The sequence below is a fragment of the Bos javanicus genome, chromosome 2, assembly GCF_032452875.1.
Source record: "Bos javanicus breed banteng chromosome 2, ARS-OSU_banteng_1.0, whole genome shotgun sequence".
Classification (NCBI taxonomy): domain Eukaryota; kingdom Metazoa; phylum Chordata; class Mammalia; order Artiodactyla; family Bovidae; genus Bos; species Bos javanicus.
This window is the reverse complement of record NC_083869.1, coordinates 23,688,625-23,715,583: the sequence shown is the minus strand read 5'-3', so window position 1 is coordinate 23,715,583 and position 26,959 is coordinate 23,688,625. Positions and strand designations below refer to the sequence as shown.

At 42.3% G+C, this 26,959-nt stretch overlaps 1 protein-coding gene across 3 annotated transcripts in view; it reads left to right on the top strand.

The window, feature by feature from the left end:
• Positions 1 to 26,959, top strand: part of RAPGEF4 (Rap guanine nucleotide exchange factor 4) — a 334,045-nt gene that overhangs the window by 283,034 nt on the left and 24,052 nt on the right. For all 3 annotated transcript variants that reach the window (XM_061435215.1, XM_061435208.1, XM_061435223.1), the window contains 8 exons: positions 12,324 to 12,474; positions 14,205 to 14,293; positions 15,005 to 15,035; positions 15,253 to 15,331; positions 16,485 to 16,631; positions 18,696 to 18,793; positions 24,892 to 25,017; positions 25,433 to 25,611. In XM_061435215.1, coding sequence (XP_061291199.1) covers positions 12,324 to 12,474; positions 14,205 to 14,293; positions 15,005 to 15,035; positions 15,253 to 15,331; positions 16,485 to 16,631; positions 18,696 to 18,793; positions 24,892 to 25,017; positions 25,433 to 25,611 — 900 coding nt within the window. The remainder of the gene's footprint in view (positions 1 to 12,323; positions 12,475 to 14,204; positions 14,294 to 15,004; positions 15,036 to 15,252; positions 15,332 to 16,484; positions 16,632 to 18,695; positions 18,794 to 24,891; positions 25,018 to 25,432; positions 25,612 to 26,959) is intronic.

Sequence of the window (26,959 nt, the reverse complement as noted above, 5' to 3'; positions counted from 1 at the left end):
CTCCTCCAATTTTGCTTTTAGCATAGGAGATGATGGTAGAACTCTGTTTAACATTAATATTTCAGGCCTTTTATGTGCTAATGAGAGAGACTCTATTCATTAGATATGCTTGGGACATGATTTGGCCTGATGAATACAAGTGCTTTATAATGAGTTTCTTAAATTATATTTGTTCAATTTCTGTACTTTTCATCTCTAGTTTCTTTAATCTTTTAAAAATCTGCACTTAAAATACAGTTCAATTTTCTGTTCGTCTTTAAAAAGAAAATTAACCCCTGCCCTTTATAACCTTACCAGGTATTACTGTGGTTAACATTTTGATATGTAGCCTTTCAGTCTTTTTCCTATACATTTAGATATATGCTTTGAAACATAAGGATGGGTCATACTCTAAATAATTATGTATGTTTTGTTACTAAACAAACAGAGCCATTTTTCTGCCATTAATTTTTTCATATCATTTCTCTGAATATAGATGGCTTGGTCATCGTTAAAAATAGAACATTCTCACTGTGAAAAATTCAATTTACAGAAAAAGAGAACAAAGTTCACCTGATATCTCACCGTTGAATTATGAAAAATCTTTCAGAACTTATATACATGTATAATCTTATGTATGTGAGATCATGTTATACATGCTTTGTAAAAATATGTGTTCTTTCATCTACCAGTATATGCTGTAGATCTTTTGAAATCAATATATGCAAATAAAACGCCATCATTTTGTTCAGATAATTCCACAAATGCTTACTGAACACTAAGTCTTAGCTAAAACTGCCTTATACGGAGTAAATACAATAGGTTTCCTTATTGAAAAGGCAGGGTATCCATCTCTTATTTCTTTGTGAATATGATCTGGGGATGTTCTCTTTATAAGCTGACTTGGATTCTCTAAGAGGAACACTAACCAAAATTTGTAAACCAAGATTTACAAAAGGGTATCAGATTCTTAAAGCCATGTTTTTAGGGATATTCTTTGCATTTCTAAGGAAAATTGTCAGCTTCAATTCTGTTGAAGCCAAATTTTATCATTCTAGTCCCTTACTTGGTTTCTGAAAAAATGTTCGATCTCTGTGTCACTATGAGAGCAATTTAGTCCTGCAGATATACAATTTGAGAATTTATTTCAAATAAGAAGGCTTAGTTTGATGATGCTATGAACGTAGTATCCTCTTTCAAAGAAAATGACTATATTATCAGATGTTCTACAAAATATTTTATATGTATCTTTCTCAGCCTCATATTAACACTGGGAGATGTGTACTCTTTTTGCATTAAGGAAGTGAGACTGAGCAGATGAATAATGTGCTCCAAGTTACCTACTAGTAAGGGTTGTAGATCATGACAGACTGTGCAAAACTCTGAGAGAGATGGGAATACCAGACCATCTTACCCGTCTCCTGAGAAACCCATATGTGCATCAAGAAGCAACAGTTAGAACCCTGTATGGAACAACTGACTGGTTCATGGTCAGGAAGGAAGTACAACAGGGCTCTCTGCTGTTACTCTTTTGGTTTAAAGTGTATGCTGAGCACACCATGAGAAATGCCGGGCTGGATGAAGTATAAGCCGGAATCAAGATTGGCAGGAGAAACATCAATAACCTCAGATATGTGGATGACACCACTCTAATGACAGAAAGTGTAGAGGAACTAAAGAGTCTTTTGATGAGGGTGAAGGAGGAGAGTGAAACAGCCGGCTTAAGACTAAAAAAAAAAAAAAAAAAAAAACTAGGATCATGGCATCCAGCCCTATTACTGCATGGCAAATAGAAGGGATAAGGTGGAAGCAGTGGTAGATTTTCTCTTCTCAGGCTCCAAAATCACTGCGAATGGTGACTGCAACCATGAAATCAAAAGACAATTGCTTCTTGGCAAGAAAGCAATGACAAATCTAGACAGTGTGTTGAAAGGCAGAGACATCATTCTGCCGACAAAGGTCCATATAGTCAAGGCTATGGTCTTCCCAGTGGTTGCTTACGATTGTGAGAGCTGGACTATAAAGAAGACAGAACACCAAAGAATTCATGCCTTCAAACTGTGGTGCTGGAGAAGACTCCTGAAAGTCCCTTAAGACAGCAAGGAGATCAAACCAGTCAATCTTAAGGGAAATCAACCCTGAATACTCCCTGGAAGGACTGATGCTGAAGTTGAAACTCCAGTATTTTGGTCATCTGACCTGAACAGATGACTCAACGGAAAAGTCCCTCTTGCTGGGAAAGATGGAGGGCAGAAGAAGAAGAGGGCGTCAGAGGATGAGAGGGCTGGACAGCATCACCGATGCAACAAACATGAACTTGGGCAAACTCCAGGAGGTGATGAGGGACAGGGAGGCCTGGCATGCTGCAGTCCATGGGGTTGCAAAGAGTAGGATACGACTGGGTGACTGAACACCAACAAAAACAAGGGTTGGGACAGTATTTGAACCTAAGCAATGTGTTGCGTTAGACCAAGTCCTAGCTGCTCTGCTATGAGTACAAGCCCCTGCCTAAAACTAAAAATAGCCAAGAACTAAAGACTTCTAGAAACAGAGAATTCTGAAAATCAGTGAGAAAAAAAAAAATTCTGAGCAAGAAAATAAGAAGTAGGAAGAGCTTCTGTGAGCTCCAAGTTAACAGGTACACACAAACAGAGATCAACCCAGGAATGCCAGGTCTTGTGAAGAATTCCAAAACCATCCATTTCCAGATTCTGAATTATTTCCAGAGGTAGAGCAGTAATAATATTGATGATCAGTAACCTTTAACTGAGCAGCTGGTATGTCTGAGATATATTCTGCATGGTTCACCAGTATTGCCTCATCTCCTCCTCGACAGCTATCCTAGGAAGTTTACTGATGGAGAGACTGGTCTCACAGAAAAGTGGGGAAGCCACAAGATGAACCCAGGTGGTCTAATTCCAGAACTTGAGTTCCCAAGCACACGTTGCATCAAGGAAGGAACAGACTTAGTGCTCAGGATGGGGGAGGGGAGGCGCTTCAAAAGGCAAGCTGGGTAGTAAAGAGGCCCATAATACAGTGGGAAGAACAAGAGCTCTGAAGTCAGGAGACCCGTGTTTAAAACCTACATCCTTTAAGCTATATGACTTGCAATTATCTTTAACCTCTCTGAACCCTGCCTGTATAATAGGGGTAATTACACCTGCCCTACCCTCCTCACCAGGTTGTTGTGAAGATCAAATAAGGCTATGTGTGTGAAAGTACATTATAAACCTTAAAGCCCCTTATAAATATTGCCCCTCTATAAACAAATGATTGTACACCACGAGACGGACATAGCATAAGGTAAAGACTATAGTAAAGCTTTGTTGAGTCAGTGGGCAGATGACCCCCAAAGTTTGTTTTCAGCTTCAAGCAGAGATCTTGCATGCAAAGCAGGGTTTTAAAAAACAACAACATTGAAGAGTATCAGTTTGAATGTTGATAAGTGTTTTATAAATAGCTGCATAATTAGCATGTACTTACTGCAAAAAGTATACATAATATTTTATTCCCTGTTGTAGGCTGTAATGAATCTGCTGCCTCTACATCCTAGGAGGTTTTCACTTACTTTCCCCATGATAATTTTAATACGTGGAACCATTATTAGCTGAATTAAGAATAAGTAAATGAGCAGTAAAAAAAAAAATACAGAAAAATTACAGGTGCCTGTGGTGAGTAAGATAATAACTAGGTAAAAATATATGAAATAATTATAGTGTTTGAACAGCAGAGCCGGCATGAGGAAAATGACTCAATGGAATATTAAACCTGCTGTTGGCGGGGTAGAAAGGCTCTGTGGCCTTCACCTCTTCTGAGTCCCAGCCCAAATACCTCGCTGAAAACAGATCCAGTTTGTCCTCATCCATGATTTTGTGATGTCAAAGGAGTTGGTCTGATTCAATGAAGATTTAGTCATTCTAAAAGCCTGTGGGCCTGTAGACTAAGTACCCAATAACTGAAATATTCTATTTTAAAAATATACCAGAAGTTGGTATTTATTGTAGACCTAACCTGGTGACATTGAATATGAAGTTATTTAGAATATATCTATGATTTGTATTGAATATCTCAACAAAATGGAATTAAAGGTAATTTAGATAGTTTTAAAGAGCTTCCCTTTAAAGAGCTTCCCCTGTGGCTCAGCTGGTAAAGAATCTGCCTGCAGTGCAGGATACCTGGGTTCAATTCCTGGGTTGGGAAGATCCCCTGGAGAAGGTATTCTGGCCTGGAGAATTCCATGAACTGTATAGTGCATGGGGTCGCAAAGAATCAGACACAACTGAGCGACTTTCACTTTAAAGAGCTGTGGATTGGGGTTAGGGGGGAGAAGTATAAGAAAATACTATTATATGTAGCACTCCAAACAGTGTCATTGAATAGTTTAAGGTAAACATTCAAGGCTTTTTATGTTTCATGTGCCCAATCCTTTATTAGGAAATGCAGAGATTCACGAAGAGTTTAAGACATGGTTCCTGCTCTTAAGGATTCCATTTTTTGTATTTTTCATTTTTTTCTTCTTGAAGAATAGTTAATTAAAGTATTGTTTTAGTTTCAAGTGTAGAGCAAAGTGATTCATATATACACACACACACACACACACACACACACACACACATATATATACAGGCTTCCCTGGTAGTTCAGCTGGTAATGAATCTGCCTGCAGTGCAAGAGACTGCTACTCAATTCCTGGGTCAGGAAGATCCCCTGGAGAAGGGATAGGCTACCCACTCCATTATTCTTGGGCTTCCCTGGTGGCTCAGATGGTAAAGAATACGGGTTCAATGTGGCATGGCAGAACTCCATGGGCAGAGGAGCCTGATGGGCTACAGTCCATAGAATCACAGAGTCAGACATGACTGAAGTGACTAAGCACAGCATGTTTTATATATATATATATATATATATATATATATATATTCTTTTTCATATACTTTTCCATTATAGGTTATTAATAGATGTTGAATATGCTTCCCTGTGTTACATGCTGCTGCTGCTAAGTCGCTTCAGTCGTGTCTGACTCTGTGCGACCCCATAGACGGCAGCCCACCAGGCTCCCCCGTCCCTGGGATTCTCCAGGCAAGAACACTGGAATGGGTTGCCATTTCCTTCTCCAATGCATGAAAGTGAAAAGTGAAAGTGAAGTCATTCAGTCATGTCCGACTCCTAGCGACCCCATGGACTGCAGCCCACCAGGCTCCTCCGTCCATGGGATTTTCCAGGCAAGAGTGCTGGAGTGGGGTGCCATTGCCTTCTCCACTGTACTACATAGTAGGTCTTATTTATTATATATGTATATCTATCTATCTATCTATATATATATGTTGGGCTTTACCATCTGAGCCACCAGGGAATATGTTGGGCTTCCCTGGTGGCTCAGATGGTAAAGAATCTGTCTGCAATGTGGGAGACCGCGGTTTGATCCCTGGGTCAGGAAGGTCCCCTTGAGAAGGAATGGCAACCCACTCCAGGATTCTTGCCTGGAGAATTCCATGGACAGAGGAGCCTGGTGAACTACAGTCCATGGGGTCACAGAGAGTCGGACATGACTCAGCAACCAAAACACACACACACACACACACACACACACACACATATATATTAATCCCAAACTCCTAATTTATCTCTCCCCATTCCTCTATCCCCTTTGGTAACCATAAGATTGTTTGCTATTTCTGTGGGTCTGTTTCAATTTTGTATGTAAATCATTTGTATCGTTTTTTTTTTTTTTTAGATTCCACATGTAAGTGATATATTTGTCTTCCTCTGTCTGACTTACTTCACTTAATATAATAATCTGTAGGTCCATCGTGTTGCTGAAGGATTCTGATTTAATGCTCTTGGAGGTGAAAGGTCTTATTACCATAATGAGAAACCTCAAGTTAGGATCTGAATCATCAGTAATTTTAACACTGCTTTCTAAAGCAACAGGCATTGGACAAGAGAAGTGGTTAAAACTATAGCAGAGAGGGTCTAGTTCAGACCCTAGGGATCCTGCCTTCCTGGCTCTCAGATCGCAAAGGCTGCAACCATTAAATCTTAATCTTCTATATGTGCTTTGTCTTCTTTGAGGGCTTTGGGGGATAGGTTCTATATCTCAGATGGGTTTTTCCATTATCCAACAAAATGCTAAGTCACCTAATTCTGCTGCATAATGTATGTTTGGATAAAGAAACAATAATATTAGACACACAATAACATAGAGAAGTCAACAGAGTACTGGAAAGGGAGGTAAGAGAACTGAGTTCTAGTTCTAAGAATTCCATTGATAAATTTCAGAAAAATCACTTCACCTCACTCTACATGTTTCTTTGCCTCTAAAATGGTGGAGTTGCAACATCACTCATTATCAGAGAAATGCAAATCAAAACCACAATGAGGTACCATTTCACGCCAGTCAGAATGGCTGCTATCCAAAAGTCTACAAATAATAAATGCTGGAGAGGCTGTGGAGAAAAGGGAACCCTCTTACACTGTTGGTGGGAATGCAAACTAGTACAGCCACTATGGAGAACAGTGTGGAGATTCCTTAAAAAACTGGAAATAGAACTGCCTTATGATCCAGCAATCCCACTGCTGGGCATACACACTGAGGAAACCAGAAGGGAAAGAGACACGTGTACCCCAAGGTTCATCGCAGCACTGTTTATAATAGCCAGGACATGGAAGCAACCTAGATGTCCATCAGCAGATGAATGGATAAGAAAGCTGTGGTACATATACACAATGGAATATTACTCAGCCATTAAAAAGAATACATTTGAATCAGTTCTAATGAGGTGGATGAAACTGGAGCCTATTATACAGAATGAAGTAAGCCAGAAAGAAAAGCACCAATACAGTACACTAATGCATATATATGGAATTTAGAAAGATGGAAACGATAACCCTGTATGCGAGACAGCAAAAGAGACACAGATGTATAGAACAGTTTTTTGGACTCTGTGGGAGAGGCAAGGGTGGGATGATTTTGGAGAAAGGCATTGAAACATGTATAATATCATATGTGAAATGAATCACCAGTCCAGGTTCGATGCATGATACAGGATGCTTGGGGCTGGTGCACTGGGATGACCCAGAGGGATGGTATAGGGAGGGAGGAGGGAGGGGAGAGGGGGGTTCAGGATGGGGAACACATGTACACCCATGGCTGATTCATGTTGATGTATGGAAAAACCAATACAATACTGTAAAGTAATTAGCCTCCAATTACAATAAATAAATTTATATTTAAAAATGATAAAATGATAGAGTTAAAGGAGACAAAAATCAAAGGACTTTTACAACTCAGATTCTTTGATTCTGTGAATCATCTGAAATCACCTTAGTATATGAGGTGGCCAATTTGACTATTCTGGCTTTTTCTTAATTGTGTTGAAAATAACAATTCAAGGAATAATTCCAGAATCTCTTACAGACTTTAACCTAGCACTTTATGAGGTACGAGAATCAGATACCAGAACCATATTATCTTTCTGTGACTCTTTTCCCCATGAATTCGAGTAGCCATATTGCTTCTTAACAGAACCCAGCTGTCATGATATTATGAGCCATGACCTTATTCTTATTCTATACATGTATTTCTTGATAATAAATCATTAGATTATCATATATTTTATATTCCTTACTAATCCACTGTTAGCATCACTATGAACAAAGCTAGTGGAGGTGATGGAATTCCAGTTGAGACATTTCAAATCCTGAAAGATGATGCTGTGAAAGTGCTAGACTCAATATGCGAGCAAATTTGGAAAACTCAGCAGTGGCCACAGGACTGGAAAAGGTCAGTTTTCATTCCAATCCCAAAGAAAGGCAATGCCAAAGAATGCTCAAACTACCGCACAATTGCACTCATCTCACATGCTAGGAAAGCAATGCTCAAAGTTCTCCAAGCCAGGCTTCAGCAATATGTGAACTGTAAACTTCCTGATGTTCAAGCTCGTTTTAGAAAAGGCAGAGGAACCAGAGATCAAATTGCCAACATCCGCTGGATCATGGATAAAGCAAGAGAGTTCCAGAAAAACATCTATTTCTGCTTTATTGACTATGCCAAAGCCTTTGACTGTGTGGATCACAATAAACTGTGGAAAATTCTGAAAGAGATGGGAATACCAGCCCACCTGACCTGCCTCTTGAGAAATTTGTATGCAGGTCAGGAAGCAACAGTTAGAACTGGACATGGAACAACAGACTGGTTCCAAATAGGAAAAGGAGTACGTCAAGGCTGTATATTGTCACCCTGCTTATTTAACTTCTATGCAGAGTACATCATGAGAAACGCTGGACTGGAAGAAGCACAAGCTGGAATCAAAATTGCCGGGAGAAATATCAATAACCTCAGATATGCAGATGACACCACCCTTATGGCAGAAAGTGAAGAGGAACTCAAAAGCCTCTTGATGAAAGTGAAAGTGGAGAGTGAAAAAGTTGGCTTAAAGCTCAACATTCAGAAAACGAAGATCATGGCATCAGGTCCCATCACTTCATGGGAAATAGATGGGGAAACAGTGGAAACAGTGTCAGACTTTATTTTTTTGGGCTCCAAAATCACTGCAGGTGGTGACTGCAGCCATGAAATTAAAAGACGCTTACTCCTTGGAAGGAAAGTTATGACCAACCTAGATAGCATATTGAAAAGCAGAGACATTTCTTTGCCAACAAAGGTCTGTCTAGTCAAGTCTGTGGTTTTTCCTGTGGTCATGTATGGATGTGAGAGTTGGACTGTGAAGAACGCTGAGCGCCGAAGAATTGATGCTTTTGAACTGTGGTGTTGGAGAAGACTCTTGAGAGTCCCTTGGACTGCAAGGAGATCCAACCAGTCCATTCTGAAGGAGATCAGCCCTGGGATTTCTTTGGAAGGAATGATGCTAAAGCTGAAACTCCAGTACTTTGGCCACCTCATGCGAAGAGTTGCCTCATTGGAAAAGACTCTGATGCTGGGAGGCATTGGGGGCAGGAGAAGAAGGGGACAACAGAGGATGAGATAGCTGGATGGCATCACTGATTTGATGGACGTGAGTCTGAGTGAACTCTGGGAGTTGGTGATGGACAGGGAGGCCTGGCGTGCTGCGATTCATGGAGACGCAAAGAGTCAGACACGACTGAGTGACTGAACTGAACTGAACTGAATCCACTCTTGAAATAGACGTTAACTAAGTATGTATCTTCAGTAGTGTCCTTCATATGTTAAAAATGTGTGTGGTATGCATTAATAATCCTTTTAAGCTACTATTTGTGCTGGAGAAGACTCAGATTTTTATTCTACATTGGACTTTCTCCATCAAATGGTTAACACATTATTACTCCAACTTTAGCCACAAAAATAATGGTTTCTGGACCCTTTCAGATGTATGTGAATTTATGAACATATTATTTGAAATGTTACTCGTTAGGGTGCATTTCTGACATCATATTGAGACAAGGGCCCTGGTGAGATGTTCTTTATTCTTCTGATTACTGTCTGAAGGGAATATAGTTTTTTCTCTCTCCACTTGTTTTTTGTAGGAGTTAAATAAAATCTAAAAATCACATTAATGTTCTAAACATCTGGATAGATTGTTATGGGGATAAACAGAAGCCCTAGTACCTCACCTGTAACCATCTAATCAATTACATGTAAAGTCCTGTCTGTGTCCCCTGAGAATCTGGTTCAGCAGACTGTTGATGAATAGAAGGGTATGTTGTCTGTGGAGGGGCCGAATCCTTGAGCACATACTTGGATTCAGCTATGAAAGTGCTATTAACTCCCATCCCATCTTAGTTAAATATATACCTGAAAGAGGAAAGGTAAGACTTGGTGAAACAAATCAGTGCTTCCTTTTGTTTATTTCCAGAGGCAAACATATGTAACTTTCACAAGAAAAAAGGGAAAGCCTCTTCCTGGTCCCACTGGATTCAGTCAATTCTAGCTCCAGGAGGCTATGGAGTATACGTGAAGAGAGGCAGGCAGTCAGCCCTTGGTTTCAGGATTGGATCGGCTGAGTCATCTCTAGAAACCTAGGAGCTTCAACAAAAAATTAAGGAAGGGAGAGAGAAGGAAAAGAGAGAGGAGGAGAAATCTCTCCTATTAGGATTTTTGCTTCCCAGATGCAATTACTCCTAATAATTTCATGAACCTGAGCACTAGTGTGTAGTCACTAGAGCCACTGTTTGGGCCATGAGGGTGGTGATAATGGAAAGAGCCCCTGTCTGGATTTGTAAGCCCTGCCATTTACTCACTGAGCAACCTTGGGCAGAAGTCCTCTCTGACCCTCAGTCTCCTCATCTGTAAATATTTACCCTTCCGGTTTGTGGAGAGCATTACATGACCATGTAAGCACACAACATATTTCTTATAAACTGTAATGCTCTACACACATTTGCGGTGTTAAACATGTTAATCCTTCCAGTTGTGTTCTTCTATCTTTTACTGTAGACAAAAGACAGATTTCCCCAGCAAGAGAGAAGACAAGAAGAATCTTTGCCTGACCCACAGAGACAATGACAATTTAGGCATTCTACACTAAAGCCCTCTAGGTTAGCCACAGGTGTGCAGCTGATGTTTCTGGATCCAGTACACAGGGGTTTGTGTTGCTTTCTTGATCCAAGTCAAGGTAACCTAGAAAGTTAGAATTATATCATCTTGCTATCATTTTGATATTTCAAACATTTCAGCCTCATACAAGTAGAAAAGAGTCTCTCTCTCTCTTACTGATTTGTAGATGAACGAATACATGGTTTTCAATCAGCCAATTACCCATTTGGTACCCACCACGTGCCTGACTATACTGCAAGGTTCTCTAAAAAGTCTTAGTAATGGCCAGCATTAAAATTCTTTGGAAAGAAAAACTGAGTTATGTGTGCCTACAAGCAAGAGATCAAAGGGTTAATCAGAAACGAAACAATTTTCACATAAAGTGATCTTTCTTCCCTGTTTTATTGTAAGCTCAAAGAGAATTGTAGCAATACAGGTTGAGCAATTTTCTTTTTTTGTGAATCCCGTGCTCAATTTATGAAAGCCATTTTGCAAGCCATTTACATGCAGTAAACCTTTGCTTTAAGATTCTGTCATTTACCTTGATCATTATTTATAGTCCCTTTAGAAAAGGCCCTTGACTGGTTTAGCTCCCAAGTATAGCACTGCCATGGGACAGTTTTCTTTTAAGTCATGGTTGTAAGCTAGGACATGCTCAGTCTTGTAGCCAGGTATGAGGCATGGCGATATTGTGTAATGGGGACTAAGCTAGTTGGAATGAGGAGTCTTGGATTTAAAACCAGTCTTGGACTTAAAATTCACAATGTAATCTTGGTCGTTTACACTCCTTTACTGTCAAGTTTGCTAACTTGTAGAAAAAGCACAATGTCTTTCATCACAAGACTATAAAGTAGGGCTTAACTGAGGTACTCTGTGTGCAAGTGTCAGTTAAAAAGAGGAGATTGTTTTATGAATGAATTGTCTATAATATGAACTACTATAAATCACTGAAAAGGGAATGGTATGTCTAATCTAAACTCTTTCTGGATCACATATTCTGTTCTCTCTACTGTAATCCACAGAAGAATGTAAACAGAGCAGGGACCTTCACAAGACACAGAGAGTAGACATTCTATCAAGTATCTGTTGTATTAATGGGTAAAATTTCCATGTAAGCATCAGTGTGCTGGGCATGGTTTAGAATATAAGAAGAATAATGTATTAACCTAGCCTCAAAGAGTTTATAGTTAGGATGACTAGCCATTCATGCATGAAAAGCCAATGTGAATTAAATTATGGCTCTAAACAAGAGAAGAAAGCATGCATAAAAAGTGTGTCTGAGTCCCTCACCGGAAGACAGATATAGCAGGAAGGTTTCCTCATCTTAACCCTCAGTGAGTTTATCTATCTTCAGCCTCACTTCTGTCCCGTGTACTTTTTAAATCAGTCACAGTTCCAGAAGGACCAGATACCCACTTGTAAGGGTTTGACTGAAGTGCATATAATATAGAGATGTGTCCAGAATTGTGGGAGCCAAAGAGAGTTGGTGAGGCCCAACAGCAGGAAGCGTTACCACCCACAGAGGTGAAAGCAGTGCAAGGGGCAGGCACGGAATGTGATGGGAGCCAAAGCTAGGCGCAACGAGAATCCTTACCAACACACAAGTCCAGTAGAGCCGTGCAAGTCTAATTCTTTGGGCTACTATCAAGGCAAAGTCTGCTGGGTTTGTATGCATTTGGTCCAGAACTTTTAGGCAGGTGGGGCTTTTCTTGAGGGCCTAAGGAAGAAATTCCATCAGTCCAAAAGGCCTTCCTGGAGCTGGGATCTGTCATTCTACCTTTGCTTGTAGCACAGTGAAATGGCTAAATGTTCTTCCTTGACTCCTTGGTACTTACCATGCACAGCCTTCGCAAGGTACAGAACAAGAGAAAATGGATTATGCCCTCAACAACAAGAGGCGAGTCATCCGCCTGGTTTTGCAGTGGGCTGCCATGTATGGAGACATCCTACAAGAGGATGACGTGGCCATGGCTTTCCTGGAGGTAGGTGGGGATCATCCCTTCCAAGAGTGTGTCTTTGTCCTACAATACAGGGACACCCACAGGCATGGCAGCTTCCCTAGAGACAGAGTAAGCGCAAATTCTAGACTTTGTTAACATGTTCATTCATCAGAAAGGTACTATCAGAAAAGTATAAAGAAAAGCATCATCCATTATCCTGCCAGTCTAATTCAGTAACTGGTAGTAGCATTCCGATGTATTTTCATTTATTTGCTTTCTTTGTTATATTTTCTGTAGTTATAATCAACATAGTACCCATCATTTCACAGGATGCCTTTTCTACTTTATGTAAGGATTTTTCTATGTCAGTAGAGTCTAATAAAATTTTCTGATGGCCTTTGAGTAGCTATGCCACAGATATATTTATTTCTTCCCATATTGTTGAATATATCATTTCCATTTTTACTTTCCTAGAAGAGCATAATGAACATTTTTGTACAAATAGGTCTATTTTTGGTTCTATTCCTAGAAGTGGGATTACTAGATCAAATGGTGATGCTTTTGAGTACAGTGGAGCAGATAACTTTATTAAAGAATTCTTAGGTCCACGAAGTGGTTCTGAAGGGCCATGATTTACTTTGTAAACACTGATTTAAGCTGAACTTCCTTTTCCTTCCCATGACTCCAGCCCACGTTACAACAGTGACCTGAGCATTTAATCCTTAATGATTCACTCTGTCCTCAGAAACTGAGATGAGGACCTTACTTCTGTGCAGGCGAAAGGCAACATGATTTCTGTTTCAAGCTTTATCAGTCTGTCTGTCTAAGAATGAATTATCCAAAAGAAACATCCCCACTCACTCCTTCTTAGTCATATCATTTGGCAGGCAGAGAAATGAGGCTGGGAGGAAAGGTGGATAATGAGAGTCCCTCAAGACTATGGAATGAAAGATTTTGAAGATGTAGAGGAATAATAGTCACTTGGGTCATTGGGTTATGGCTTCTACCCATTGCTTCGAGTAAAGGACCACTTTGCAGATGAGTCAGAATGATGGTGATGCTGCTGCTGCCAGAGCTCTCGGCTTCTGCTGGGGAGCCCACTGCCCCTGCACAAAGCAGGGCAGGGACTCTGCTGCTCAGTGGGTGGAACCATCGCAGGACATCAGTGAAGAGTCCTGAGTTAGTGACATAAACTCCACAAAACTTCAGTGCAGTGCTGAAAACCATGGCTGTACTTTTACCACCAACAGTTAACCACGACTAGTAGTAAATATTAAATAAACAACAAATACTAAAATAATATTCAAAATAAATATTAAAATTCCCCTGAAAAAAAGATTAAGGTGAAAGAAGTGCTCTTAAAGACCATAAAATAACCCATTCCAGAATACTGCGTTGCTTTGCCTTCTGTATAAATATCATATAAACACTTCATTTGCGATTTAAATTTTTTAAATTTGTTTATTGTGGTAGAACACAGCAATCATAAAACTTGCTATTTTAATCATTCTTAAGTGTACAATTCAGTGGCATTAATTATACTCACAATGGAACGCATGCATCACTACCATCAGTTTCCACAATTTTTTTCTCACTTGCCATGTTGAATTTAGACATGCTGTAACATTTTCTTATTTGTCCCTAGTCCATGAAACCATGGTCTGGAGATGCTAGTGAGGCAGATGACATAGGGACATGTCTTTGTTGCTCTTTGCAGAATTACATACCTTTTGCAGTTCTTGTTAAAAGCCTGTGACCTTTGCCAATTACAGGAGTTTTATGTGTCTGTATCAGATGATGCCCGGATGCTTGCTGCCCTCAAGGAGCAACTGCCTGAGCTGGAGAAGATTGTCAAGCAAATGTAAGGAAGGGCTTGGCTTTGGGGTGAGCTTTCACCAAGTAAGTGTCTGCTGACTCTCAATCACATCATCATCCAAAAAGTCCTTTGTCCCCACAAAGGGTGAAAGCTGATTTGAGTGGTGTGGGCCTCAGGCGAGGGGGTGCAGTCAGGCCAGATGAACAAAAGGGTGGAGATTCTGCTCAGCTGCCTTCTGCACCAGACAGCTGCCCAGAGAAAGCCTGGGGAGCCAGAGATCCTCCTTGGACGTCTGACTCAATAAACCTGGGTCCCTTTGGTTCAAGGCAGGGAATCCAACACCACAGTGGTCAGTGGAATTTAAGCAAAGTTTGAAGAGAATTACTTACCTGGGAAATTCGCGTGACGCTGCCAAAGCTGTTAATGGTGAATACTTGTGTCCTCTAAGTGGAAACACGGGTTTGCACATGCTGTCCTTTGAGCCACTGATTAAATACTGGCTCCTAGATAGACTTTGAGAGTGAGTAATCCAGGCTTTTAACCTCACTTAGACCAGGGATCTGCCTGGGACAAAAGCTGATCTCTTAGCTGTCCCCTCTGTGCTTTGGCCTCTTGGTGTTAAAATAAGGAGGCTCAAATTGCCCCCTGAAGGGATGCTGTGATTTCATTTCTAACACAAGATTAAAGTTATATACAAATGAAACCATTTAATAGTACCAACAGTATTAAATAATGTGCTTTCTCTGTTTCTCGTAGTTCAGAAGATGCAAAGGCTCCACAAAAGAAGGTCAGTGGCAATGGATCAGAATTCTCTAATTATGCCCTGTAGACTGACAGTTCTCCAGAAATACAATATCGCAATATGTGACAGTGATGTCTTTGTAAATACAAAATATGTTTTCTTTATTTCTTGACTCTGCTTCTCAGGCATGTGTCCTCTGAGTTGCAGATATTCATCTGTCATCCTCCCCTTATGGCAGCTACTATTGTTATTATTTTTACAGCACAAAGTTCTTTTGCAACAGTTCAACACAGGCGATGAGAGAGCCCAGAAGCGCCAGCCTATCCGTGGCTCTGATGAAGGTGAGATTTCTTTTCCAGCGTGTGTAGATTATTTAAAGTCAGAATGAAATCTTCCCTCTGGGCGTCACCCCTTGGGCCCACAGAATAGCTTTTCTTGGCTCTCTGTGCACTCCAGATGGTTTGCTTGGAGGTGCCCTTTGGCATTCCAATTATTTTTGTCCTTGAACTTGGTACCTGGAGCCAAGGTGCTTGTTCACACTTCTCTGATTCTGCCTCTACCCCACTGCCACCTTTCCTTGAAGGAGAGAAAGATTATCTCAGGGGCCACTTGTCAAGGTGGCTGGAAGGTGGTTGGTGTTTTGCAGATGCCTCTCAGAGGTGGAGCACCAGGGTCGGCTGCTCACCTGCCGAGCAGGGCTCCTGCCCAGGAAGAGTGCCCCCAGCCCTGAGCACTACCTCGTTAGCACCCATCGGGGAGGCCCAAATACCAGCTGCTATTGTTTGCTTGGTTAAGATTTCTTCGAAGAGTCACAGGCAAAATAAAATGATCATGATGAAATTTTCATCTTCAGCCACAGATGAATGTTGTAATTTAGGGGTGCCCCAAACTCAAGAATTACAGGAGGTGGAATTACTTCCAGGACTTGTGTGTTCAGAGCTGAACATGTGGATAACCACATGCAGATTTACTGAACTGAACACCACCCAAGCCATGTGCCCAGGCCTCAGAGTACATACACCAGTGGACAAGTGAGCAGGAATCTTAGCGAATGTTCATGACCCCAGGCAGAAGCATTCCTGTTTGCAAGAGTGTTCATGCTGACTCCCTACCACTGAACTAGGCAGTGGGAAACTAGTGATCTGCCTGCCACATAACACTCCTGTATTGTGAAAAAGAAACACTCACAGACAAGGGCAGACCCTGAAAACTTGCCTAAACATGCCTCTCATTCTTTCCCCATGACCTGTGTGTGGGCTTTCCACAACTATCTGTTGTGGTTTTTGTAACTGGGATTGGCAGTCATGGACTGTTCTAAGGTAAGTTTTAGAGGAGGACAAGTGTAGGCATCCATGAGCACAAATCAATACAAGTCATAAGAATGGCAAGGCGATGCACATTTTGGAGGGTGCGTCCAAACATTTTGCATAGCTTATGTTTTTTTTTAAGAACTCCCAAGATCAATTCATCTTATTGTTGCTCTCTTCCCAATAGTTCTGTTTAAAGTCTATTGCGTGGACCACACCTACACAACCATCCGGGTACCGGTGGCCGCCTCGGTGAAGGAAGTCCTCAGCGCCGTTGCCGACAAACTGGGCTCCGGGGAAGGCCTGATCATAGTCAAGATGAGTTCCGGGGGAGGTGAGAGCCTTCTGTAGAGGGGATATGCCAGCAAACAGAACCCTGGCAGGCAGTTAGTGGGGCCTTTCAAGCTGATCCAAAGGGACGAGTGGGTGCCGTGTGTGTTCCCACAAATAACAGAAATGAAGGTGGTTAGAAGTGGGCTGGGCTAGTGTCTTAATATCCCCTATCCAGTAGGTGCCCACTCTGAAGCAGAAAGAGACGAAGAGGAAGCTGGAATGAGGTCTCTGGTGTGGATGTCAGCCTGGAGTTTTCCTATAAACCCTAAACAGAAAAGCTTAATGCTGTAATAACCTATAATAGGAAAGAATTGAAAAAATATATATGTGTGTGTGTGTGTGTATAAATACCTATATACATGTAACTGAATTACTTTGCTATATACCTGAAATAACACAACATGCTTAGTTGTTCATTCATGTCTGACTCTTTGCAACCCCATGGGCTGTAGCCCACCAGGCTCCTCTGTCCATGGGATTTCCCGGGCAAGAATACTGGAGTGGGTTGCCATTCCCTTCTCCAGGGGATCTTCCCGACCCAGGGATCGAACCCTGGTCTCCTGCTTTGCAGGCAGATTCTTTACTATCTGAGCTACAAAGGAAGCCCCAAAATAACACAACACTATAAATCAAATATACTTTAATTAAGACCAAAAAAAAAAGAAGTTTAAGGCCTTGGAGCTCTGAGACATGTGGACCCCAAGAGGACACCTGGCTTTTCTGGCTAAAGGCTACAGGTTTTCATGAGTCTGAAGTTAGCAGTGGTCACAGACTGGTTCTTTTTGGCTGATGATGTCTCCCTCCTTTCCCAGTAGAAAGGGCAGGAACTCAGCTCATCGACAAAGTGAGGAGTATTTTCCCCCACAGGATTACTTGACTACTGCCTGCTTTCATCCATCATGTATTTTTGGCCACTCAGTGTGGCTGTGACACGAGGGGAGGTGTATGCAGAGCCTGTGCCTCCACGTGGCTCAGAGGCTGGCGAGGAGGGAGACAATAAACAGTCACCGTCCAGGTGACGAGAAGGGTCTGCACGCGTTGCAGCGAGAGGCTGTGGGAGGGAGCCATGAGGCTTGCTTATCCAGCAATGATTTGATACTCATTGGAGCATCCTTCAGGATCCGAGGGAGGCCATTTCTACCGCATTTAAAGACAAATTATTCCACTGAGGCAGAATTTTTAAATATATCTTGGCTCCCTAAAATATCCCCCTCCATTTCTGTTCCTGGTGCACATGACCCAGGACGTCTGTCTGTCCACCATGAGCCCTCTGGCACACTCTCGCCGTAGTTTTCCCAGGTGCCTCCTTCACTGCCTTCAGGTTCTCCTGTCATCGTCTCATGGAGGCCCCCCTCCTTCCTCTCTTTGATTCCCCCTTATCCATCCTTCCCAGCCTCCCTCCCTGCTCTATTGTTGTCTCCTCCTCACTGCTTACTCTCTGATGCATTGTCACTGTCTGCATCCCTCACTATGATGTAAGCTCTTTGGGGACTATTTTGTTGTTGTTGTTGTTATCATTCCCTTCTGTATCCTCAGTGTCCAGAGCAGTGTCCAGCATATAGTAAATGCTAAATAAATATCTTTTGTATGAACCATTTTAAATATAAGAGACTTCATCTAATAATGCAGTTGCCCTCCAAATTAGGGAATGAGTGAAAAAAATAGTGATAAATTTTACCTCGAAAGTCATGTGGGATCTCAGAAAGCCCCCTAAGTTTTCTAAAAGTGATACTGTCATCTCCAAAGGGCTGGGCGTTAATCACCATCTAGAAGCAGAACTTGTTTTTTAAGTAGCAGGTGCGGTTTTTGTATGCAGAACTGGGTAAATTACCCTCGGGTATTTCATCCCTGTTTTGGGGTCATTTCTGATGGCATCCTGAGTGTTGTGTGCCTGCGTGATTGCTGTGTCTTTTTTATTCAGTGGATCCCTTCAGTACAGTATTTTGTGCAGTCACTCCGCATGTTCCAGTAATTCACCAAGCTGGCAATTTGTTGGTGTGATTAGGGCAGTACAGCAAATCTCAGATGCATTTAATAGGCAATCTCATGCTTTTTATGTTCACAGAAAAGGTGGTGCTCAAACCTAATGATGTTTCAGTATTTACAACGCTCACCATTAATGGACGTCTGTTTGCTTGCCCGCGAGAGCAATTCGATTCACTGGTAGGTGTGGATGGCCGCCTTGGAGCAGCGTGTGCAATCAGAAAAACTTGTCTGGAGCTTAATTTTGCAGTCACATTGAACTCAGTTGCTAAAAAAATTCTTGAATGCTACTTGTCTTTTTCTTTTCTCCGGTCTATTAGGTAAGCCTCAGGTGTTCATTTGAGACTCTCTGAGCTTCAGATTTACCTTTGTGGAAATTCACCAAGTTGCACTATGATTGGGGCATAATTCAGCTTTCAGAACTCTTTGTAGTAATTCACCTCCTTGAAATGTCCCTGATTTAAATACTGATATTAAAAAACATGAACACTTAGAGACCAGGATAGAAATAATTTTTTTAAGGCAAGACATTGCGATTTATCCTGCTCCTTAGGGGGATGTAGAAATGCATTATGAAAGAGCCACTCTACGGTCCAGGGAAAATGCCATTCCCTGAAAGGGCTCTCTCCATCTTGTGCGGGAAATATCAGAGGCCAGCTGTCTTCCCTAAGTCTCCAAAACACTGCTCACAGCCCCACACAGCTCTCTGAGTAAAGGCTTAATCAACTGTGTTAACAAGTGTGGCCCTCTCTCCTTTATGCTCTGGTGGGGTTCAAATAGTTAGGCATGGAAATGAGTAGCTACTGGAGTATCTTCGAGAGCCCGTGGGGCCAGCTCAGAGGACTAGTTTCTTCCATCTGTTAGACACACAGGGCTTCTTTACTAAGAAAAGTGCGACACAAGCACTATGGTGTGTTGCATTTTGTTGCTGTTGTTTAGTTTCCAAGTCATGTCTTACTCTCTTGTGACCCTCTGGACCTGCCAGGATCCTCTGTCCATGGGATTTCCCAGGCAAGGATATTGGAGTGGGTTGCCATTTCCTTCTCTGGGGATCTTCCCAACCCAGGGATCAAACCTGCGACTCCTGCACTGGCAGATGGATTCTTTACCACTGAGCCACCAAGGAAGCATTTTAGAGGGGAGAATTTAACTACATGAGTGATGCATGAATACGTTCAGTGTAATCAGATCAGATGTTGTAGGTAAATCAAGATTCCCCTCCTTGGACTTTCTAGAGCTTGCTTAGCCTCATTGTGATTCTGACCTTCTGACCTGGGGAGAGCTAGTTTGTGCAGCTGCACAGGTTAAGCAGATTTTGTGACTTCTTGAATTCACCTGGAGAGGAACTTTGCAAAGGGGGCATGAGTTCTCCTGACCTCCCTCACCCACCAGCACTGTCTGATCTGAGTCTGTTCATAGTCCTTTAAATGGATTTTTCATTATCTACATCCACTGCTTTCTGAAAATAAATACTTCCCAGTATTGAGAGACTGGGGAGAGAAATGGCATGAATGAGTCATACTACCCTCTCCTGGTAGCAAAACCCAGCAAAAGCCCGTTTAGTTGCAGACCTGCTGAAGGTGCTGTGTGATGCGTTTGCCACTCGGGGCTTGGGCCTCTCCTGCCAGCTGGTTCTTGGCCGCAGTATCTGGTGACATGGTGTGCAGATGCAGAATGTGGACCATCTCCAGCTCTCTGTGGGAAGATACTAACTTTTTAAGCCTCTGTTTATTTGCACACAATCCTGCAGCCTCACAAGTTCTCAGTCCTTCCTAGTCTTCCATTTTAAGTCATGCGTAATTGCAAGGAGCTTGCTTTGCAGCAAGTATCTGGACGTGAACATGCTTAACTTCTTCCCTGTTGGTGTTCTGCCACTCCCTGGCCTACCAGTTATGCCATCCTTTCTAAGGAGTGGTCACAAAACTCTAGGCATGAAGCTCTTTTTCCGGCTTTCTAAAGATTTGAGGACAGTCCATCCAGGAAGAGTCATACACAGAATGACTCTGCAGGACAGAATGCTGGCCAGACCTTTGATCCATCAACACATACTTAGTATGAAGTGCCAGCATCTGCGTGACACTGCACCAGTGTCCCAGAGCCTCTGTCCTGACAATAATCATGGTCAAATTGGGAGATGAAACTAACACAAACAGCCTGGAACAGAACAAACCATAGTGCCGAAGTGCTGTCTAGAATTAGCAGTGCCAGCAGTTTGTCCTTGTCGCTTAAGGGCTCAGATTCTAGAGCTTTACTTTCTGGACATTTTAAGCATAAATGTTAGTACAGAGCAACTTACAATAAAACGCCACTGTACTGTAATTGGCTTCTACTTTTATCCATTCACTAGCTCCTTAGGTTTTTCTTTGGGGCCTAACCTATATCATTCCTGGTGTCGTGGATGATTCTGGCTCTAACATGGTCTTGAAAATAGATCCATCACGGTCCTTGCACCTCAGGGAACTCATAGTGTAGTGTGGGACACCAGAGTGTGATGGCATCCAGTATGACAAATGCCATTGCAGAGCTGGGTACAGCATGTGGGAGCCCGAGGAAAGAGGACGCTGAGGTGGCAGCTTGCGTTAGCCATCTGTCACTGACAATCAGCACATCCTTTTAATATCTTAGTTTCCTCATCAGGACAGTGGGAGCATAAGAGTGCTATTCTCCTAATCACTCCGTCCAAGCTTAACAGAGCAATCAGCTCTCAAAAAGAGCACAGTCAAGTCTATAGGAGTTCTTTGCCTCTGTGTGGGACTTTTCAGATCTGTATGTGTAATGCAGACCCTGCATAGGTTCTTCTGTGCTTCACCTGTAGGAAATTTCCACAGAGATATCTAGGAGAAAATGGTCCAGGAATCTGCTTCCTGCGGGGCCAGCATGTAATTCCCCCTTCAGATGCAGGAGCCCTCTGCACTGCTCAGATTGCTCCCTGGTGGTTCACGGAGGGAAGCAGTCAGCCTGCCCTTTGCTTGGTGAGCCCTGTTCACTCATAAAAAGTAGAGCTTCAACAGAGGTTTCTATTTCTCTCAGAAGAGATTCAGGATGATATACTAGCATCCACGACTAAAAGTATTCTATGGCATCTTCCCTGTTGTTGTTCAGTCACTCAGTCATGACCGACTCTTTGCGACCCCTTGGACTGCAGCACACCAGGCTTCCCTGTCCTTCACCATCTCCCAGAGTTTGCTCAAATTCATGTCCATTTAGTTGATCCTTCCATCCAACCATCTCATCCTCTGTCGTCCCCTTCTCCTCCTGCCCTCAATCTTTCCCAGCATCAGGGTCTTTTCCAATTAAGTCAGTTCTTTGCATCAGGTGGCCAAAGTATTGGAGCTTCAGCATCAGTCCTTCCAATGAATATTCAGGATTGATTTCCTTTAGGATTGACTGGTTTGATCTCCTTTCAGTCCAAGGGACTCTCAAGAATCTTCTCCAGCACCACAGTTTGAAGGCATCAATTCTTTGACGCTCAGCCATCTTCCCCGTAGTTGGGCTAATTTATCCCCTCTGTGAAAGCTGTAAGACCTCAAGGGAAAGAGATGAGGACTCAGACTGAGGAAAGAGCAAACCCAAGGAATAGAGGACAGGTCCACAGCAGAGCAAACAGGCAAGAGGGAAGGCAGGATGTGGACAGTCAGCCAGAGCCTTAGACAGAGTCCTCCTGCTGAGCGTGTAAGAGCTTCCTGACATTCCTACCTGAGACCTACCCTGCTTGAAACCATACTGCTTGTTTCCATAAACGACCTGCCCATTAGCTTCAAGTCAGTTCCCTAAGTTTTAAACCTTTGGAATAATGATTTTTCTTCCATGTTCTGTGTGCCCTGCTCTTCCTGCCCTAGAGTGAATCAGCAACAACCGTGTTTGGCTCATACATACAGGTGCTGCGCTCCTCACTCTTCCTGTGCCTCTGCATTGGCACAGCACAGCTGGGAAGGTGGGGCCACCTCTGTGCTGGGCACTTGCTCACATGCCACACTTAAATTATTCCCATCCTGTTCTCCTAACAAGCCCAGGTACTAGGTGGTGGTGGTTGTTAAGTCACTAAGTCGTGTCTGACTCTTAACGACCCCATGGACTGCAGCACGCCAGGCCTCCCTGTCCTTCACTATCATCTGGACTTTGCTCAGACTCATGTCCATGGAGTCAGTGATACATTCAACCATCTCATCTTCCATCATCTCTTTCTCCTCCTGCCCTCAATCTTTCCCAGATCAGGGTCTTTTCCAATGAATTAGCTCTTAGCATTAGGTGGCCAAAGTATTGACGCTTTAGCTTCACCAGTCCTTACAATGAATATTCAGGGTTGATTTCCTTGCTACCCAGGGGACTCTCAGGAGTCTTCTCCAGCACCACAGTTTAAAAGCTCCAGCACCAATTATTTGCACTCAACCTTCTTTCTGGTCCAGCTCTCACATGCATGCATGACTACTGGAAAAGCTTTAACTAAATGGACCTTTGTCAGAAAAGTGATGTCTGTGCTTTTGTCTAGGTTTGTCATAGCTTTTCTTCCAAGTAGTAAGCATCTTTTTGTTTTATGACGGCAGTCACCGACCATCCACAGTGATTTTGGAGCCCAAGAAAATAAAATCTGTCACTGTTTCTACTCTTTCCCCATCTGTTTGCCATGAAGTGATGAGACCAGATGCCATGATCTAGTTATTTGAATGTTGAGTTTTAAACCAGCTTTTTCACTCTCCTCTTTTACCCTCATCAAGAGACTTTAGTTCCTCTTCACTTTCTGCCATTAGAGTGGTATCTAGGTACTAGGTAATGGGTCCCCAACTCATAAGAGCTAAAAACAGTCAACAGATTAGGGGATCATCCAAGTCTATGTAATTAGAGTGGGTCTGCTGCTCTCTGAAACGGGCACTAACCTGGTCTGTTACAAAACCCTAATTCCCATGGAGCACTCCAAGGCTTTCTAACATGGTCCATTCTGTTCCCCTGAACTCTCTGTTCCTGCCAAGCAAGTCTGATGATACATCCCCACCTTCATGCCTCTGCTGCCATCCTCCAACCTAAGACCCACCATCCTGGATACTCAGGGAAAACTTTGCCCTTCTAAACCTGCCCAGTTTCATCTTTTAAAGCCCAGCTTCTTTTTCCAAGAACCTCTTAAGGCTACATATTCATTCCAAATGCCCACTACCCCTCAAAAGCCCGTTCACATTTCCTCACCTGTTTTTCCATATATCTGGGAGTCAGGTGTTTGTTGATGCTTCTGTCTGTCCCTTTATACATACATGCAAACAAATGCCAACAGCTGATTGTTTATTGACGTGCAGTGCTGTACTCACAGGTCAGAGCTGATTCCTCTGTTAAACTGCAAACTTTCAAATGCCCAGAAAGCAGCAGGATTTAGAGAATGTCAAGGTTATGGGTGATGATGACAATGATGCATAATGATAGAGTGTGAACAATATTAGAACTTCCAACCTAAATACTGGATATCCAAATATGTTTTGTATCATGCTGGGGAAACTATCTTTTAATTCATGTGACTTTTATAACTTTAAACTGTTATCATAGATCAATGGGTTTATAAGTAAAGTTTCTAGTATATACAAATCATTCATTTTATTAAGGAAAAGCACCCTAATTCATTTCTCATAAAGTAAAAATCAAGTACGTAAATTGGATGGAAAATTTTGACCAAGGGTCTTCCAGAAAGTAGCAGAATTTAGTTTTCTGATGCCTAGGTCCAAACACCATGACCACATGACTATCATTCCTGGCTCTACATCTCTCAGAAAGTGGAGGAATTGAACATCACACATAATCCCATGTAATCACAGATCCTTCTTTCACCGAGTAGTCCAGGCAGTGTATTATGAGAGATGGAGATGCAGAGCTTTACCACTGTCACCAGCCCCTGCCATAGTAAGTAGCTAAACGCCCAAACCACAACACTAGTACCTGCTTTGGAGCAGCCTCAGTGGGAACCACAACTTCTTCTATGTTTGCCGGGGAAATGGAATTGTTTCCAGGGAGCTCCCAGGCCCAAGCAGAAGAGAACCTCCATAGGTCAGTTGTCACTGAATCTTATTTGCCATGGTCCATGTTTTTCAGTCAGTGGAATTGATTAGAGGGATAATGGTTACTATAAAAATGCATGGAGGCAAGTGAGCATTAAGAGCAAAGACTTTTCTCTCCTCTGGGTAAAATCAAAGTTTCAAGGTATTCCTTAAAGCATCTTCAGAATCCTCTCCCCTCCAAGTCCCAAGCATTCAGCTTGTCTGTTTTGAGATTCTGATATATTTCCATATTATTATTCACAGACTCCCTTGCCAGAACAGGAGGGCCCAACTGTTGGAACAATGGGAACTTTCGAACTGATGAGCTCCAAAGATTTGGCCTACCAGATGACAATTTATGATTGGGAGCTCTTCAACTGTGTGCATGAGGTAAGGTGCTCCATTGAGAGCATGCATTCATAGGTATCATGGCAGTTCTGGTGTTGCCTGCAAATGTGAATACGTGCTGCAATGTTAAAGCCACATAAGAGGTGTTTTTTTTTTGCACAAAATATTGAGTATATTAATAAAGCCTGTTATGAAGCCTTTGAGAGTAAAGACAAATCTTTACGATTTGCAATAAGCTCTGTCTTCCTGAGTATATTAATAGCACCTAGTTTATAGTTACAGTATTCAGCAAGCCTCATTGAGCCCTTGGGGTCTTCAAGTTGAAGTTCAAGTTGAATGCCAGTCAGTGATTGTATTCATGTTTGCTGACCAGTGTCAATTTGCCACGTCAAATGGAGGAGCAAGCTGGTGTTTTGATTTAAAAACAAAGATGTGACACTGTTTTCCTTTCTTCTAGCTGGAGCTAATCTATCACACATTTGGAAGGCATCATTTTAAAAAGACCACAGCAAACTTGGATTTGTTCCTGAGGAGGTTTAATGAAATTCAGTTTTGGGTTGTCACTGAGATCTGCCTTTGTTCCCAGCCTAGCAAGCGTGTTCAGCTCTTAAAAAAATTTATTAAGATCGCAGCCCAGTAAGTATTCACTCGGGGAGAGAAAAACATTTGAGCTGTGGTTTCATTTTGTCCCCTTAGATTACACCTTAAAAAGCAAAGTGAGATATTAAATCTGTTTATGCACCAGATGACTCAGATGGTAAAGAATATGTCTGCAATGCAAGAGAGCCAGGTTCGATCTCTGGGTCAGGAAGATCCTCTGGAGAAGGAAATGGCAGACCACTCCAGTATTCTTGCCTAGAGAATTCCATGGACAGAGGAGTCTGGTGGGCTACAGTCCATGGGGTCACAAAGAGTCTGGGGACATGACTGAGCAACTAACACACCAACCACAGGGGCTTAAGAATTACTGAACTCTTGTGAGAGCTGTGCTTTGTCTAGCTTTTGTAATACTGACACCAATATATAAATTAACATCCTACAGGACTGATGCTCAAGTTAAAATCATGACCTCTTTTTGCTCTGAACTACTGAGACTGTGTGCCTCCTTCAGTTTAAGGGCTCTGTCAGCAAAGTTCTGCTGCAAAAGTTCTGTTTGAAAGGCTGGGCAAGTCGAGGTCTAACTTGACACCTTCTTGCCAGTAGAGGGCAGTGGGAACATGCATGTAAAACCGTGCTTCCAACTCAGCCAGGATAAAATCCATAAAATGCATAAAGACGAGCTAACCTGGCCCATGAAAATCATCTCCACAAACATCAGAAAAAGCGAGCGTCTTATAAATATTCTATTTAACAGCACTTCGTGGGAAACAATTTATTACTGCAGGGGCCAGTTAGATTTCTCCCTGACATGAATTTAATCTTCTCCTGCTATTTAGATATGCCTGACAACCTCCTGTTTACTTCCATGTTTTTGGTATCACCACAGTGCTAAAAATAAAATGCTAAATGCAGCTTGTGGCTGGGAGATGTCTTTCCTTTCTAAAAGCAGGGAGCTCTAGCCTAGGAAGGTGGGGAGCACAAGTGACCCCAGCTGGGCAGTTTGCTTGAGCCAAAAACTTTAGATCCCATACAGAGTCTAATTTCCAGAGCTAAACAAAGAAGCAACCACTGCTTGACATTTCGCACATGCCAGCTTGCCAAATGCCTTGAATTATTTTGCCAAAAATTTGGGAGTTCAGCAGGATATCCAAAGCCCTTGGATTCAAATGCTGGTATCTCTTAATTTGGAAAAAAATATGCCTTTTGAAAGAAAGATTTGGTAAAATGTTGCTTATGCATTTCTGGTTCGGAGTGCAGCCACTTTCCCAGGAGCCTTGAATCGGCTGATTGTAGGGGCAGATGTCTCTATCTGGAAGGAGATGACTGTGGAAGCTGTGAGAGTATGTGCTTCCCTGTTCTCTAGGGCACCTCCTCTCCTCACCTT